The sequence below is a fragment of the Populus trichocarpa genome, chromosome 5 (genome assembly GCF_000002775.5).
Source record: "Populus trichocarpa isolate Nisqually-1 chromosome 5, P.trichocarpa_v4.1, whole genome shotgun sequence".
Classification (NCBI taxonomy): Eukaryota; Viridiplantae; Streptophyta; class Magnoliopsida; order Malpighiales; family Salicaceae; genus Populus; species Populus trichocarpa.
The window spans coordinates 20521358-20537586 of record NC_037289.2 but is presented as its reverse complement, the minus strand read 5'-3'; the positions used below and the strand labels follow the sequence as shown (position 1 = coordinate 20537586).

The 16229-nt window shown below is 34.7% G+C and overlaps 3 protein-coding genes across 17 annotated transcripts; 1 reads left to right on the top strand and 2 right to left on the bottom strand.

Moving 5' to 3' along the window:
* Nucleotides 1–1556: 1556 nt before the first annotated feature.
* LOC7464788 (co-chaperone protein p23-1) lies at nt 1557–4178 on the top strand. 2 transcript variants are annotated; one of them, XM_052453234.1, is made up of 6 exons: nt 1557–1739; nt 2979–3165; nt 3246–3408; nt 3517–3560; nt 3656–3710; nt 3835–4178. In XM_052453234.1, the coding sequence occupies exons 1-6, from the start codon at nt 1735–1737 to the stop codon at nt 3945–3947; spliced, it is 567 nt and encodes a 188-aa protein (XP_052309194.1). In that variant the 5' UTR covers nt 1557–1734; the 3' UTR covers nt 3948–4178. The 2 variants fall into 2 exon arrangements, with proteins under 2 accessions (XP_052309194.1, XP_024457249.1); XM_024601481.2 differs by having other exon boundaries at nt 1560–1739; nt 3514–3560.
* A 1451-nt stretch (nt 4179–5629) lies between these two features.
* Nucleotides 5630–9306, bottom strand: LOC7464787 (probable F-actin-capping protein subunit beta). Of its 2 annotated transcripts, XM_002306693.4 has the most exons (8): nt 8857–9306; nt 8578–8648; nt 7960–8073; nt 7633–7715; nt 7479–7552; nt 7226–7345; nt 6197–6292; nt 5630–6043 (listed from the first exon to the last, which is right to left on the bottom strand). In XM_002306693.4, the coding sequence occupies exons 1-8, from the start codon at nt 8983–8985 to the stop codon at nt 5954–5956; spliced, it is 777 nt and encodes a 258-aa protein (XP_002306729.2). In that variant the 5' UTR covers nt 8986–9306; the 3' UTR covers nt 5630–5953. The 2 variants fall into 2 exon arrangements, with proteins under 2 accessions (XP_002306729.2, XP_052309193.1); XM_052453233.1 differs by lacking the exon at nt 7960–8073 and having other exon boundaries at nt 8857–9254.
* A 1883-nt stretch (nt 9307–11189) lies between these two features.
* Nucleotides 11190–16166, bottom strand: LOC7464786 (uncharacterized). 13 transcript variants are annotated; one of them, XR_002981770.2, is made up of 9 exons: nt 14282–15157; nt 13763–13858; nt 13632–13672; nt 13346–13524; nt 12596–12940; nt 12362–12509; nt 12040–12236; nt 11786–11908; nt 11190–11421 (listed from the first exon to the last, which is right to left on the bottom strand). XR_002981770.2 is itself a non-coding variant. In XM_052452746.1 (5 exons), exons 2-5 carry the CDS (start codon nt 13420–13422, stop codon nt 11976–11978), a joined length of 363 nt encoding a protein of 120 aa, XP_052308706.1. In that variant the 5' UTR covers nt 13423–13858; nt 14282–15213; the 3' UTR covers nt 11923–11975. The 13 variants fall into 13 exon arrangements, 1 of the variants encoding a protein (XP_052308706.1); XR_002981766.2 differs by adding an exon at nt 15538–16166 and having other exon boundaries at nt 13346–13858; nt 14282–14418; XR_002981765.2 differs by adding an exon at nt 15221–15486 and having other exon boundaries at nt 13346–13858; nt 14282–14418.
* Nucleotides 16167–16229: the final 63 nt, after the last annotated feature.

Sequence of the window (16229 nt, the reverse complement as noted above, 5' to 3'; positions counted from 1 at the left end):
CATTATGGAAAATGTGAAAAATTAATAGAACAAAATGAACATAACTAAAATTATTGGGACCAAATCTATAAAATTTATTGAAAATAAAGGATGAAAATGAACTTTCAATGAAACCGTATGAAAAATATAAAACTTTGAGGGGGGAATGGATTTTAGTAGTAAATGAATAGTGAAAATATAGTAAATTAGTAATTATAAATTTTAAACAACAATTCACATTTTTAGAAGCATTTTTCATTATATAGTATTTTATTTCATAAAGTGTGGAATAATAATTAACTCTCCACATTAAAATAAAACTACCAAAACTCCCTAATTTAATAACTCGCTCTAGGTACAGAGTTGTTTTTTTAGACATTTTGGATTTGTTTACTAATAGACAATTATTATTTATTTATTTTCTAATGAAAAATTGAAAAACAAGTTCATTTTTCGAGAATAAAATGATTTTTCTCCATAAAAAAATAAAAATACACCAAGATTTTATGTAGAAAAAAAACAAACAAACAAGAAGATAGAAAAAACATGTTATTTGGTGTTATCCTACAAAAACCCTAACTCATACTTTTATCTGTAATAATTGGTTCTCTAAAAAAAACTTAGATTGTTAAAGCAAGTCCATAAAAAAAATCAAAATAGTATTTTCTATTTTATATGTGATTTAAAACTAAAAAAAATAATAAATATAATAAAATCATGTTTAAAATATTAAGAAAAAAAAAATTTAAATATTATTATTTTCATATCAAATACATAATAATTAAAAAAAATATTTAAAAAATTATAATACCATTTAAAAACCATATTAAAATTAAAGAGTAAATGAATATATTAAGTTTTTTCATGAGGGTAAAAAAAATCCAAGAAAATAAAAGGTACAACCAGGCCAACACAAAAAAAATTATGTTTTTTTTTTTTAAAAATAGCTCGCAACACCCATCATTAAAACCTGTAACTTCAATATTTTTTTTGTACACTAATCACTCAAGCTAGAACACAAATTTAATTTAAAAAAACTACAAATATATATATATATATATATATATATATATATATATATATATATATATATTAACTTGATTCATTGTTTATATAAGTAGTTAAACTAATCCCACATCTTTTAGTTATTTTAGTAATGAAAGTTTTTTCTGACATTATATTTTCAAGAATTTTCTTTTAAAATCAAATTTTCTTTTAAAATCAAATTAGATTCGATTATACACAATAACTTAAATTTAAATTGAACATCTTAAGCATCTAAGAAGAAAAAGGAAAGAAAAGAAAAAATATCCTACACTACAAGGAATTAAAATTTCTTTAATTTTTTATATTAAAACAGTAAAATTAAAAAAAAAATATTAATTTAAATTTTATTCATTTTAAAAACAATCTAAAAATCATTTTAAAAACATAGAAGCTATAACAATTTCAAACGTGCCAAAGACGTCCTCATAGAATAATCTGGAGGCTCGACCCGGACTGACAACAAATTAGGCCGATTCCAAAAATACCCTCGGGAGGTCCCTGAAACAAAAAAAAGAAGCATCTAGACGAGTTAGGGTTTTACGCATCCTTCGACTGCTCTATAAAGAGTAAGATACATACATAACGTCACAGGAAAATCAGAAATATCTGAATCTGATTTCTTAAAATCCCCCGCAAAGAAGAAGAAGGTCTCTCCTTTACTCCATTCTCCTCTCTCTCTGTCACTGCACTAATTTCTCACTTGCGATAATGAGGTACTGTTTTTATTCACTCTCTCTCCTTTTTATTTTTCTTTATTTTAATTCGATAGTTTCTCTTCAAAACTTCAACTAGTTAGATACCCTAAACTTGTTGGGACGCCCATTTCTCTAAACTAAGGGTCGGGGACCTATTTATATCGGTATTTCTTGTCCTTGATTAGTGGATCTGGTGGTCCTTTGGACTAGTTTCCTCTCACGGGTGGATCTAGGCTGTTGTTACCTAAGTAGCTGAAGCTTGTGATTTTGTGTGACTCCAGCAGCTCTTGCCGGAGACGGTGGTCCTTTTGCCTCGTTTTAGCTCTTTTTTTTTCATTGGAATCCTTTACCCGATAAATAAATAAGGAAATAAATTTTTCTGAGGGAAATTCGTTCTGTTTGGTTGATGAGTGAGAAATTGGAGAGAAAAAAAGATGGTGTTTCAATAGTTAAATGCCAAATTAGTTTTTGAACTATAAAGATTTAATTAGAGCCGAATTTAATTGCTTTTCTTGATTATTTTTTTGCAATAGTTTTTGAGTATTAAATAGTACCTGGAATATAGTGTAGGCGATTAGTGTGCAATAGTTGTCGTCGGTCTAATATTTTGTTGGAGGATGGTCAGGCGGTAAACAACTTGAGTGCTTAAATTGTGGCTATTGTATAGAAATGGAAGTTGGAGGAGGAGAAAGTTCCCCTGTGATTGTTTTATGGAATCAATGTGCTGCTTCTCCTATATCATAGGAGCCAACCCTTCTGACCTATGGTTTGTTTGGTTGTTTCCATCTCCATGTTTTTGTCCCAGCTAACATAAAATTATATGCAATAGTCAAATTTGATAATATCATTACTCATGGTCTAAGGAAGGTCAATCTGGAAACAAATGCAGAAAAAGAAAATTAAATCTGTGGAAGACTTCTCTTGAATGATTAAATCCTGTTGGGAAAATAAGTAATCCTGTTGGGAAAATAAGATTATTATTTATAATTTGAGGAGTTATATGTAGAATGGAGCGCGGTGGTACTGATCTGGTTGCTCTAACCAATGGGCAAAGCTCAATAGATTTTGTTACACTTGATTGCCTGCAAAAATGTATTGCTTTTGTTTGATGTCATTTTGTATTGTGAGTATGCAGACATAAATCTAATGAAATGCTGCTGACTAGTTTGTTATGTGCGGTATTTGTGGTAAAATTTGTATGTTAAGTTTATGGTTTCTTATGTTTATTGCTTCTGCTTTGTACATTCAACTTTTCAGCCGACATCCTTCAGTGAAATGGGCCCAGAGGTCAGACAAGTTGTTCATCATTGTGCAGCTGCCCGATGCACAGGATGTGAAGTTTAAACTAGAGCCTGAAGGGAAATTTTTCTTCTCTGCTACCAGTGGGGCGGATAAGACACCCTATGAAATTGAACTTGACCTATTAGACAAGGTCAACGTAGAGGTAAGTACCCTTTCTGCTTCATCCCTGCACCTGTATTTTGAACGTATGGTTTATTAAGCTTGTTGTGATAATACTCGCAGGAGAGTAAGGCCGGTATTGGTTCAAGAAATATCCAATACATTGTGAAGAAGGCTGAGAATAAATGGTGGAGCAGATTGATAAAACAGACTGGAAAACCTCCAGTGTTCTTGACTGTTGATTGGGATAAATGGATTGATGAAGATGAGGAGTTCACAAGCAAGGGTTAGTCTTTACCCTGCTAGACTTCCATTCTCATTACGATTATATTTTGTAATGCTTTATCCACAGATTGGTTTTACTTATTTTGCTTCTTTTTTTTTTGGCTAGGAGGAGCAGCACCACCTGATATGGGTGATATGGGTTTTGATTTTCCTGTAAGTAGTAATGTTCTAATTGCATAAAATGTCTGGGCTGCACTTCTCTAGTTATTTATGATTAATGCTGTCTGGTCGTAACCTTTCTATTTCAGGATATGGGTCTTGGAGGTGGAGGCTTCGATGGGGCTGTTCCTGAGATGGATGATGGTAGGTCTCTTGTAATATATATAAGCAATGTGACTTTCCCAATCTCAATTTCTCACTCGAGACTACGAAGCAATTATTCCTGTTTATTCTGATAGTCCAATAATGAATTGTCTCTTCCTTGTAGATGAGGAAAATGACACCGAAGATGAGAATGTGGAAGAAGCATCATCAGCAGAGAAGGAAGAGGTACCACCAACTGCTAGTGGCGAAGCAGACACGAAAAAACTTGAAGTTTGAATGTGTTTCAAATCTCCGAGTTTGCCATTTTACCTAAATCTGTTGAGTGTTTGACTTGAAAAGTATCACAGGTGCATTAGTTCTACATCATGATAGTTTGTGAGAGAGATCAACTATTGGTTATAATGTGGTCTTACCATTTAACTTTTAGTGGCATGCATCTGTTTTTTTTATATACAATGGTACATGATGATGATCTATACATGCCTAGATGAGTTCCATCCTGTTTAACGTTGAGGGTTTTGTTTGAGATGAATTACTTGAGCTGGTTGACCAGTTCTTGTTAGGGAATTGCAGAGTGCAGCCTCCTCAACTTCTCAGACATAAAATTTCCAGTTCTAGTTTTGGCCATGTGGCTGGCTCCACCGTGCGCCATGCAATGCATGTTAAAGCATTTTTTAATGCCAAGTATTGAATGGTGACCAAAATTAAAGAATTTGAAGTCGAGTCTCGATTATCTAAAGCGTCATTACAGTGTTAGGATGGTTAACGTTACACCTCGTAGTTTTGGGTGTTGCTGCCGGGGGATGGAATATTCTTGTTCTTATTAGAGCATCTCCAACCCATGTGCTAAATGGAGAGCCAAACTCTTCAAAAATAAAAAAGTAATATTTTAGGTGTTTTATTTCTTGTTTTTCATGTTTTAAGGGAAAGCTAAACAAAATGCCATTTTAGCATTTTTCTTATAAAAAAAGAAGCTATTTCTATACATTTAAAAATGTCAAAACAGCATTCATTGGGATAATGTTTTCTTTTTTAGTAGTTTTTTTTTCTCTTTTGATTTTTTTTAAATTTATGTTTTTTAAATTTATTTTTAATGAGATTATCATGGAGTTTAGTTAAATTGATTTGAGTTTTTTTTTTGTTTTTTATTTAAATTGATTTGAGTTTATTGTAATCATGTAAAATAGTTTGAAGAACTTTTACAAAATATCTAAGAATTAAACTTCACAAAAAAAAAATTAAGTTTTTCTTGTTTCTCTCTCATCTAGTTACAACATTCAAGCATACTGATTTTTTATTTATTCTAGATTTCTATCATCCGAGAGACCCAAGTTATCGAGAATAACCCCAGCAATATTTTCAAAAAATATTAACAGTAAATGACATTCCAAGAATAAGGGCAACCATTAAAATTAATGACTCCTTATTCCATGACTCAAGAACATAATTGATGAGGTCATGCTTGATAATTGATACCCTTTTTGAATTCAAACAATGCCAGTATGCCATGTGAAGGCAATTGCCCCATGGCAGAAAGAAAAAAATAGTGACAACAGTAAAAGTCTAAAGAGCTTCATTTTCAATCTATCAAAAACTTCAAATAATATTCCTTGGGTTAGAAATTTCTACAGTTCAGTAAATCCAACGAATTAGTAAGCTGTTCAGAGTAAATCTAGAATGTGAAGGTTCAATTCGTGCTTGCAGCTCTGTCGTTGGCAAGCGGATTGAAGTGCATGTATTTTCCATTCTGCGTGCTTGGACAGTTCAGAATTCTGAATTAGACAATTCTGACAGAAGGAAAGAACAAATTGTATATCAGCTAATTCATTTACGTGAACCGAAAGTTTTTCATCCTGCCGTAACTTGGGTCTGCTTAACATCCACCAGGTTCCATATAATTAAGAACTCAGATGTCTTAAAGCGCTATATCACATGGTCATTGGTCAATCCAAAAGAAGTTGCAGGGGAAGAAATAAATAAATAAAAAGCAGCAGTTGCTCTGAAGTTGATAGACATGACTCAGGTCTTAAACAAGAACTGCAACAATAACTGAAAACTACAATGAAACGACACAAGAAGATCGCTCCCTAGCCGTGCAAAAGGAACTGTCTTGGTAAAAGCTTGAAGCTACAATAAGAAGACAAGCTTCGCAAGAGTTTTTCAAATGATCTCAAATAAAAGAAAAATAGAAAAGCGAGGAAAGAGATCTACGGATGTTTCGAAGATAGTACAACTCCTCCCAGACAAATGTTCTTGTATATTGTTTTTATGGTATACTGTTCTCATGCCAAATCAGCTGTTGGCAGTCTCAACACCACTTCAGATGGGGGTCGTAAAGTGCACACCATCTCTTTTGTCTTCCCAAAATAAACCTGTAATGGGATTTGTTAACAAGGATGCATCTGGACATTCTAACATATTTCATCAGTTGTCTGTCCTTAAATCAATTACCATAACAGCAAATAGTGTAATAAATTGGCATAAGGTGATCAAAGGATCTAAAAGTAACACCAGGAAAAACATACCTGATCCAGCGAGTTCCTGAGCTTGCCCTCCATCTCTTCTATCATCCTCCCCATGTTACAAAGATGACCATCTGCAACTGAGAGGTCCATATTCATCTAGAAAAGATGGTATGAAGATCAGCTAGTAACTCAGAATCAAAAGTCAATAAACATATACATGCGCCACTATATAATAGGACAGTCGTATTCCTGCCTTCTCAGCATTCACTTTAATACATAAATACATCGAGTACTCTGCTGCTTATCTACCTTGCCAGAAAACATTATATACATCATAATTCTTGCACAAGAAAGGAAGAACTCTACTTAACTGTAGCTTTCTTTAGCATGTTTAACTATCTTTAGGCATTTTTTTTTAACTTTCAATTGTACATTCCTTGAATTAAAAATAAAATTTGGAGAACAGTTAGTGGGTTTTGTATCGACAGTTTTGACAGAGATTTTTAAAAGCAAAATCGTAAATGTTGAAGAGATATAAGTTTCTTTAAACAAGTCAAGACACGAGTAATAAAAAAGAAAATAATTATACGACTGTATAATTTCATCTGATTCTCAGAAGAGAAGAAAAGAACAAAGGACAATTTACTTGAATGGCAAAGCGACATTTCATGATAATTCTTAATTCTATAAACCAATGCTATTTATAATAGTCAGGAATCTCCAAGCGATCACCATATCAAACAATTATTAGAATCAATGAAACATCCAGCTTTCTACAGAAGATTAAAACAGGGTATGACCTGAGTCTTCAACAGAGAACAAACTTGTTGCAAGATTTTAGTCTAATCCTCATAAGATACGACCATTTAGCTTCCATCACAACATTTCTTGCAGATTATATCTAGATGGGTAACTACTAATCTACAAGAACTCAAAGGATTTCTCTTGATGAGAAAAGGGGCAATGCTAAAACCTCAAAAAGAGTTTTACCATGCAGTATTAGTGGAACAAAAATTCTTCCCATACTGTTGCTAAAATAATCATTCTCCTCTTCAAAGAATGTGAAAGAGAGAAGGAAAATACATGTACCTGGCGTCTAATAGATCCAGACAGACTGAATGTGCCAGAAGACTCATCATTTGTAGTCAAAGACAGCATAATAGTACTGGTTAAACAATAGTGGGCCATGCTTTCCTCTTCCGGCCCCACCTGTAACAATTAACGTTGCAGCAAAACTGGGATTATGACCAGAAAACTTGCATAGAAAGAAAGCTGGAGAAAGGAGACAAAAGGGTGGTGAAGATTATATCCCCGTTATTTGCAGACCATGGCACAAGCTTACCTCGATTACATGAATGGCATCCCATGCTCCCTCTTGCAGATGGCCTCTTCTGCCCTGCCCAGTCTTTGACCCATCTGCATATCCTCAGCAGCAATCCAGTCAGAACCATGAAACTTCCACTTTTTTTACTGCTCATTTAGGTAGAAATGCTCACCTTTTTTAATCAAAAAGCAGGCTACAAAACCTTCATTGTCATCTTCCCACATATAAACAGATGAGATACCACCTTCATAGTACCTACCAATAAATTGGCTGATCAAACTTCCAAATCTATGGACAGCATAAATGAAACAGAAAAACAGTTGATTGAAAACAGAACACAGAGTTTCTTCCATTATCAAAATCCCAAGATGAAAAATGAGAACAGTCTTCAGGAGGAGCTATACTGGGTATCTTCCTCTAACAAATATCATCAGGACAATGAAAACCAGCTGCTTAAAAAAAAAGCCAACTCAAGGACGAGGTAAGTAAAGAACCTCACTGGTCACGATAAATGGCAAAGACTTCATTTGCTTCAACTTCAAGTTTCCTCAACTCTGAAGATGGATACAGTGCATCTTCCAACGGTGGATAATACTTATTTGACCAAGGTGATCTACAAGGCACATATAAAGTGAAAAACATAAACTAATAATGAATTGGTAGCAATTTCTACAGGACTGAGGGCAGAAGCAGACGCAAATCAACATTCGACTAGCCCATGACATAAACTGAAATTGGAGCCCAATACAGTGATGAGCAAGCATGACAATAAGAAAGCAAGGACTGGCATGCACTTAACCCTAGAAAAGATGCTCAGATACATAAATAAAATAAAATTTAACAGCAAATCAACAGCATGTAATTATTTATGCGAGTGAAATGCCTTAGTTACACAATCATACCGAGTTAAAAAAAAAAAGTAATAATTATGTCATGGCAAATCAGAACAGTGCCTTTCAATTAAGTAATGCCCAAGTGCGAAAGCTATGATCTCACAGCAGATTAAGTTTAAGACGAGCAATAATAATCTGTAAACTAGAAAATCCGCCACTATTATTTACGAAACAACTAATCCGAAGGGCTATGACAATAATAACCAGACAGTGAAGGAGCAAACCTGTAAGAGTCAGCGTCTCTGTTGTACTCACACAATATATATTCCTTTCCACTCTCCAAGTCGCACAAAACCTGTAATAAGAGAAAGGAAACAAACAGACTCTAAATTAAGATCAGTATCTTTCAGGCAATTACATCTTTATGCTTCTATTCCACGCAAATAGACAGAGCAATCTCGTCGACAGTTGAAACGACACAAACCCTAACCCCTCTAATTTGAAATCCGAAGGGAAAGCAAATGCAGGACGAGAGGCCCTAAGAACAGGGAAGGAGACAAGACCTGGAGAGGCTGATCGACTTGAGAGAGGAGATCGGAGGAGTGGTGAGGCAAGAGGGAGAGGAGAGCGGAGAGAGCAGTCTCTGATTGTTTTGGATGTATCCTCCTCATCAATCCCATCGCCGCCTCCATCTTTTCCTTCTTTTTATCTTCTTCTTCACCTCAATCAATCAATGCACACGCACACACCAACAAGGAGGAGGAAGGGATGGAGATTTTGAAAATCTCTATTCCTATTCCTATTTATTTTTTCAAAAGGGATAAGCAAAGGGGAAAATAGGCGCGTTCTTGTTGTTTGATCCGAGTTTCCCTCGCGGGAACCCACTCCTCTTCTACTAATGAAGCCCAAGTGCAGCCTCCCCCCTCTCCTCCTTTCTTTCCCCCCCACTTTCTCTTTATTTATTTATTTATATTTTCTTGGGTTATGTCGTAGTAATAAAATAGCCCAAGCGGCCAGCCATGCGAGTTCGAAAGTGCATTGAAGGTTGTTTTTTAATATTAATATATTAAATAATTTAAAAAATAAAAAAATTAAATATTTTTTAAAATAATTTTAAAATATAAAATCAGACTAGAAATCATGATTTAAGAAAAAATAGCTTAGTTTTTAACTCTAAGTAATGTAGTTTAACTGGTTAGATTCTAGATTTACTCACTAAAAATTACTAATTTAAATGTTATAAATCTCATAACATTTAAAATGTTATAAATCTCAGAACATTTAAAATTTATATAATTATTAAATTCAGTAACTTGAAAGATTAATTAAAACAAGTATAACTAACCCAATCATTCCCAATAAAAATAAATAAAAAAAAGGCCCCACCTTCACACTTTCCCCGTCTCGTCATTATACTTGTCGTTTTTTTACCTAGTTTAAAATCAAAGAAATACATTGATTGCCGGGCTGGATATTTTATATTGTTCTTTGTCCTGAGAAATAGATTGGCGGAGACATTTACGTGGGCAGCGAACAATCACCCTTTGACAAGTCGTCGCTTATGTATAATTTTGGCAAGGAAGCTGGATTGAGATTTACTTCGAGAGGACGTCACAACAAGTGTGCGATGGAGAGAGAAATGGCGATCATTGTAGCTTGATCTGTCAAAGCTTGTCCACTGCGGGTTTGGTGGGTCATCAACTCACTGGAATCACTTGCATAGGGGATAACAGGAAGAGGGGTTGCGTGGTTATGAGTTGTGATGCATGTTTTCTAGGGGACCTTTCCACCTTTACCCCCCCCCCCCCCCGTCTGTCTGTAGTAGTAGACAACGAGGAGTCGAGTTGAAGCCACAGCTACATTTATCTATCTATTTATCCAAGCAACGAGTTTGGGAGATGGATTGGACCCCACCTGCAGCTATATATATATATATATATATATATATATATATATATATATATATATATATATTTTATAAAAAAACTAAATATATGTTAATGGTAAGTATTTGAGGGTTTCTTGTAACACGGGAGGTAAATAAAGATCTAATGGAATTTGAGGGGATGCTTTAAAATATAGTAATGGATATTTTTTTAAAATGTTTTTTATATTAAAATAATATTTTTTTGAAAAAAAAATTATTTTAAATCAATATATCAAAATAATCCAAAAAATAAATAATTATTATAATAATTTTAAGTAGAGAAAATTCAAAATTAAGTGAAATGGTGGTTGCATCACACAACTAAACAACCCCCAAGTCTTCTTTGTAATCTGTAATGATTGTTAGGTTTTGGTTAGGTTCGCAAGGCATTGCCTCCATGATTGCTTATGAGAAAAAAATAAGCAATTGTTTCCTTCTTCTCCAACAAGATAGCTAGGGCTGTTCTGTTTGAAAATGTAGTTATAATTATTTTTTAAGGTGTTTTTTATATTAATATATATTAAAATGATGTTTTTTTATTTTTTAAAAATTATTTTTTAAATCAGCACATCAAAACGATTCAAAACACTAAAAATATTTAATTTTTTTAAAAAATATAAATTTTAAATTTAAAAAAACACAGATTGTCTCGCATTTCCAAACACTCTATCTCACATGAATCTTATATTTGAAATTCTGAATACATCGTTAAATTAGCCAGCAATCACATCATTTTATTTCCCTACAGAAACCGGCTATAAATGAAACATGTATCCATTAAAATACCCTGCAAAATTGGATTACACTGTACTCCCCCAACTATGGTTGACAAGTTATCAAGCTCTTAATTTTAAGTTTTCCAGCTTACAACCGCTCTTCGATCTTGTTTAGGGTTGCGGTGCAACCTGCTTTTTATTATTATTATTATTATTTTTGCTGAACATTTATTTTGAAGGTGGTCTGTACAGGTTGTAAAAATGATACTGGCCGACTTGTAAGTCTAATTTTTATCACATCCAGCCTTTTTATAAAGAGAGAATTCAATAACACTTAAAGACAACGCACGCACAATTCCATCTTTGAAGTAAAACTATGATGATGTTTGAGGTGTGGTAGGAGGACTTGAGCTCAGTTGTTCTTGACATGAGAGGGGCATGAGAGGCTTTCTATCTTATCACTCCATTACTCGATGAGTCTTTATCTGAAAAGTCAGAAATGGCATCAGCAACGTAGACCAAGAAAAGCAGCAGCCCGGAGCTGGTAAAGCCGACATTCATTCTCCAAGTGACCATGCAGAGCTTGTCTAGCATCTATGCACTAACTCAGTAACACTTGACAAAAATGATTTCAAACATCGCAGTTAAATTAGCTACCAATTCAGCAAGCATTGAGGGAAAAGAGATGGAACTCCAAAGTACATGACTTGTCTAAACTACTGCTATGAGATATTAAATTCATGTATTGAGCTCCTTAAGAGGTTGGAGGTAACAAGGCGGAGTTTGCTTAATCTCAGCTACTGAACATCTTGAAAACAGTATATTAATGGTCTTTCGAATTTCAAGTACCTGAAGAACATGCAAACTTGAGACCTTCAAACTCACAGGAAGAAGAACCAATGGAATTTCTGGAGCCATGAGATACTGGGGTTTCCTTGGTGTCCTTCGAGTGTCCAGTAATGCATCTATTAACTGTAAATTGAGTATTTAACATAAGTTGCTTTCATACTGAATTTGTTATTCATGAATACATGGAAAACTATGCAATACAACAGCTGTTTGAAACTATTCCAATCATGCATCCAGTGGACTTGTTAGCCGACCTTGTCTGGCTTTCAAAATCTCCCAAGTGAAAGGATGAAACTTGAGGAATTTTCTCAAAGTTGTAAACTGGAAAGCAAAAGGCAAATATTATCATCTGGATTGTCAATTCACGAGGAAATTTTAGCTCAAACAGAGGATTCCTCATGCTTTACTGTATGCCAACATATGCTGAATGTTGCTTCGGAATGGTCCCCGCCTGAAATTATAGTAAAAAGCTATCATCTGTGATAGAATTGCTATGCATGGTGGGGATATGTTATTTGTAAAGCGAAACAAGGAATTGAATACCACATGAGTGCACATGCATATATATGCATTTACCCGCATATATCACAGTAGATTGTTCAGAGCAACTGCAAAGCAGTGCAAATGGTCCCTCTTGTGGGTGCTCATCTTGTTCAGATGTAATATTCTAGTCATTTGTGGACATTCAGCTAAAGCAAATGTAGAGTAGTGCAAGCTGTTAAACCTGTCTACGAAGAAAATTATTTTTTGGATTAAAGGAATCAAATAAAGAACAAGAACCATGCAATTACAATGACAACTGATACTCACATCAGGGGATTCAAGACCTTGGCCAATCATAAGTAGCACAGCAACCATGCAACAAACTTGGTGCAACAGGAAAGCACTGCCTTTGATTTTTATAGCACAAAGTTGATGCCCTTTAAACCTGCAAAAGAAATAGTAAGGTCTCAATTTGAATAACTGCCAGCAAAGCAGGTTCATAAAGGGATTTCAGTGAAGTGGTCAAAATAAATAAAGGACTTCCTGTTTCTTGTCATAAATTGGAATCAAGCACGTTTATTCACTTAGTTCTGATGCTTAGCTTCCTAATCATCCATCCAACACTCCCCGTGACACTTGTGTCACCATGCAGCACCAAATATTTCATCCTGCCTGAGAAATGAGAAGGTTCCATCAGGTAGCACACTGCGTGTCTATCCATTTGTATTTTTAGCTTATTGCTTGCTGCACCCTTTCTTTTACTATTCATAATTTTTGTAGAGAAGAAATGAATTGATAGACCCATCCCACCACTAAATCTTTTAAGTTAAAACCCAGAGATTGATGATGTTTTCTCTTGCACACTCCACCACAAATGCATCACGACCACTCAACTAACACAACCACCGAACTTCAGTGACATGACAACATTTCAGGAATGAAAGGCTAGTTTATTTTTAAGGGATTTTACTTTGCTGGCTGCTGCAGCCAATGCAAACTAAGAGATAAATCATATGGCATACAAGAATAAACTAATTTTGATATCGAAATCAGACCAGATGATTTATAAATTCAGACCTCAAATCACAAGGAGAGATCTCAAATGATGTCACATGTCGCCTACAATTCTGCACTTCACTGCATCCGTCTTGCATAAGTTTCTGAAATCATGTTCCCCCATAAATTTCTTACCTGCACTCTTCCATAACCAGGGGTAACATGAAAAATGGTGATAGAATTAATGTTGAGCACTTTTGCTGCATAGCAAGCAGCATAAAATTAGACGTGTTACATGTTAAGTCCAAAAAAGAAAAAAGAAAACTAACAATAAAAGAACTGCATGCCAAGAGATTCAAATTGTCACCCCAAAAGTGACATTTATATTCCCTGCTCAATCAGCTGAACCTGCACTTCACAATAAGATGACTGATTATGCAAACACATTATAGTTAATAAGTTCTAATTAGTAAAGCTTTATTAAGCATTTAGAAGGACCTTGCACCGAAGTCACTTGGAACAGGACACCAGCCCACAATTCGATGTCCTTTGGAAGGACTCCATTCAACATTCTCACATAACCATTTTCCCCTTCTAAGAAAAAGAAAAAGGAATAGCAATAGCGTAAGTTAAAACAAGGAATACGAATTAATTTCACTATAAAAAATTTATCTTGGAATATTCTCCCATTCAGCTTGATAGGTGTGTAACTTGTAATCAAAGATGTAATGCCATGTATTCTATTCAGGATAAAATACTACAACTAAGAGGATATTCTTCCCGAAACCTCAAAAATTGTTACTAAAGGATATGATGGCATAAATATACTTAGTAATTAGAGGGAGGATTATAACAATAACAAAATAATTAAAAATAGAAGTTCCAAGTCTCACCTAAAAGGAGGGGCATTACAGGTAAATAAAGCTCAGTGATACATCCAATAACAAAATAATTAAAAATTGAAGTTCCAAGTTTCACAACAGAGTTCCAAGTTTCAACTAAAACGAGGGACATTACAAGTAAATAGAGCTCGGTGATCCATCCAAAAATATGAAATCTGGCCGACCATCTTGTTCTTCTGGAAAAGTCTCCCATGAATGTTTGTTTTGTGCATCAACATCCTTGAGTTTGGATCGTAAATACAGTGCAATCACCTGCATCAAACATTAGCCATTTTCTCAGTTTTCAAATGTAAAGGATGAAGATGCTTAAAAAACTGTCGCCTATATACTACTATGTGGACCATCAACCACGGAAATAATGGGAGGTGCCTCTTCACAGTTGATTTTCTTTTTGTTGATCCATTTGGATTTCCTTTAAATTTTTCCTTCTTTGCATCGGGGGAGGGATGAGGGGTGTTGAAAATGGAGGAAGAAGGACATATATGCTAAGATGAGTAACTATGGAAAACAAAAGGTTTTATGATGAACGATTATAAAAAAAAATGCAGATAAAAGAGGAGTATTAGCATGACTTGTTCATTTTTGATGGCTATTCTCATAAGTAGGTGCTCATCCAGATCAGAAGGAAGATATATGAACAATTTCCATTTCAACTTGACTGATTCTCAAGGCAGGGCACAAACAACTGGCCCATCAGAGCTGATGGAAGACTTGCGAGGAAGAGAAAACATCATTCCAGTAAGCTGAGGCCAACTTTCTGATAACAATTAACAAGCATTTGTGTTGTTTAAAAAGATTTAGGATTCTTCTCATACCTTTTGTCCACCATCATTGCAGGTTGGGCACCACATAAGACTATTCCATTGAATTTCAACTTTTATAATACTAGAAACATAAATTCATGGTATTAATCAAGCAACTTTAACAATAAAGTTGTTAAGCAACACAAAGAAGTATGAGGTCGAGAGATGATGACCCAAGCCCCCAACCCCCACCTTTTCTTTCCATTTTGAAGTTTCCAAAATACACACACAGAGAGAGTTCACGTGGATACCGTGTAAATAAATGAATAGCAAGTTCAAATGCTATAGAAAATGTTTTCAGTTAACTCCACGGCTACTACGACCGATGGGATTGGACGCGACGCGACGCACCTTTCTGCACATCAGCACAAGAATTGCAATCTCCTTGAGTTATGGAGATTACAAAAGTTCTTGAATGTAAGTAGCTCAAAACGAAATAGTGACAAAGATTATCAACAGGGACAATCTATTTGAACACAAATATCTGGACGAGCATGGACATTCAATCAACCCAGAACTATCAAGTTGGTATTTTAAGGAAAATAAAAAAAGTGGGTAAGCAACCTACTTGCCCAACAGCAGAAACTCCCTTGTCTGTTCTACCACATCTCGAATACTGTATCTCCTTCTTATCACCAACTAATAGTCTTGTTTTTTCAACAAAATTACTTCACATTTGTCTTTTTGTTAGATTTGACAATAAAGCAACGTCTTTCTCTTTGAAATGGTGCTAGTTTTTAAACAAGTGTGCAGCAGACCATCTCTCAGCCTCGAGCCAAACATCAAAAAATGAAAAAGTCCTCCCCAAGGAGACTGATCTTTTGTTACTCTACTGAACCATAAAATCCAGTCCAATGACCTAAAACCAGAGAAATGCCACACCTCAACTGTTGGATTCGTTTCTGCCTCTGAAGCAAAACCATAAAATCTGGAACATTGCAATCAAGGTTAAAAAACTCTTCATTCTTCCACCATCACTCTAAACAGTGTATGATGCCAACGAAAAAAAGAAGAAGAAGAAAGAAAGAAACACATAGCTGCTTGCTGTTAAGAAAGAAAGAATCATAATAATTTGATTCTATCTTGAAGATAAGTTAGTTGTGATTTTAAATAGACGACTTCTTCTTCTGGTTCTTCAGACATGCTTCAGCTTGTTCACTCTGTCCTCGCTCTACTCTGCACCACGACGCCACTACGACTGTCCATATAGTCTGAGGATTTGCTTTTCTTGCTTATAATTTATAACGATTTTGGAGAAAA

Coding starts and splice junctions, on each gene's coding strand:
- LOC7464787 (XM_002306693.4), bottom strand. CDS start 8,985: ATGGAGGCGGCGATGGGATTGATGAGGAGGATACATCCAAAACAATCA. Junction 8,649..8,856: donor AAGTCGATCAGCCTCTCCAG/GTCTTGTCTCCT, acceptor CTCTTATTACAG/GTTTTGTGCGACTTGGAGAG. Junction 7,346..7,478: donor ATGCCATTCATGTAATCGAG/GTAAGCTTGTGC, acceptor TAATTGTTACAG/GTGGGGCCGGAAGAGGAAAG.
- LOC7464788 (XM_024601481.2), top strand. Junction 3,166..3,245: donor TAGACAAGGTCAACGTAGAG/GTAAGTACCCTT, acceptor TAATACTCGCAG/GAGAGTAAGGCCGGTATTGG. Junction 3,409..3,513: donor TGAGGAGTTCACAAGCAAGG/GTTAGTCTTTAC, acceptor TTTTTTGGCTAG/GAGGAGCAGCACCACCTGAT.
- LOC7464786 (XM_052452746.1), bottom strand. CDS start 13,422: ATGCAAGACGGATGCAGTGAAGTGCAGAATTGTAGGCGACATGTGACA. Junction 12,714..13,345: donor ATCTCTCCTTGTGATTTGAG/GTCTGAATTTAT, acceptor TTTCTTTTGCAG/GTTTAAAGGGCATCAACTTT. Junction 12,237..12,595: donor AAGGTCTTGAATCCCCTGAT/GTGAGTATCAGT, acceptor CTATAATTTCAG/GCGGGGACCATTCCGAAGCA.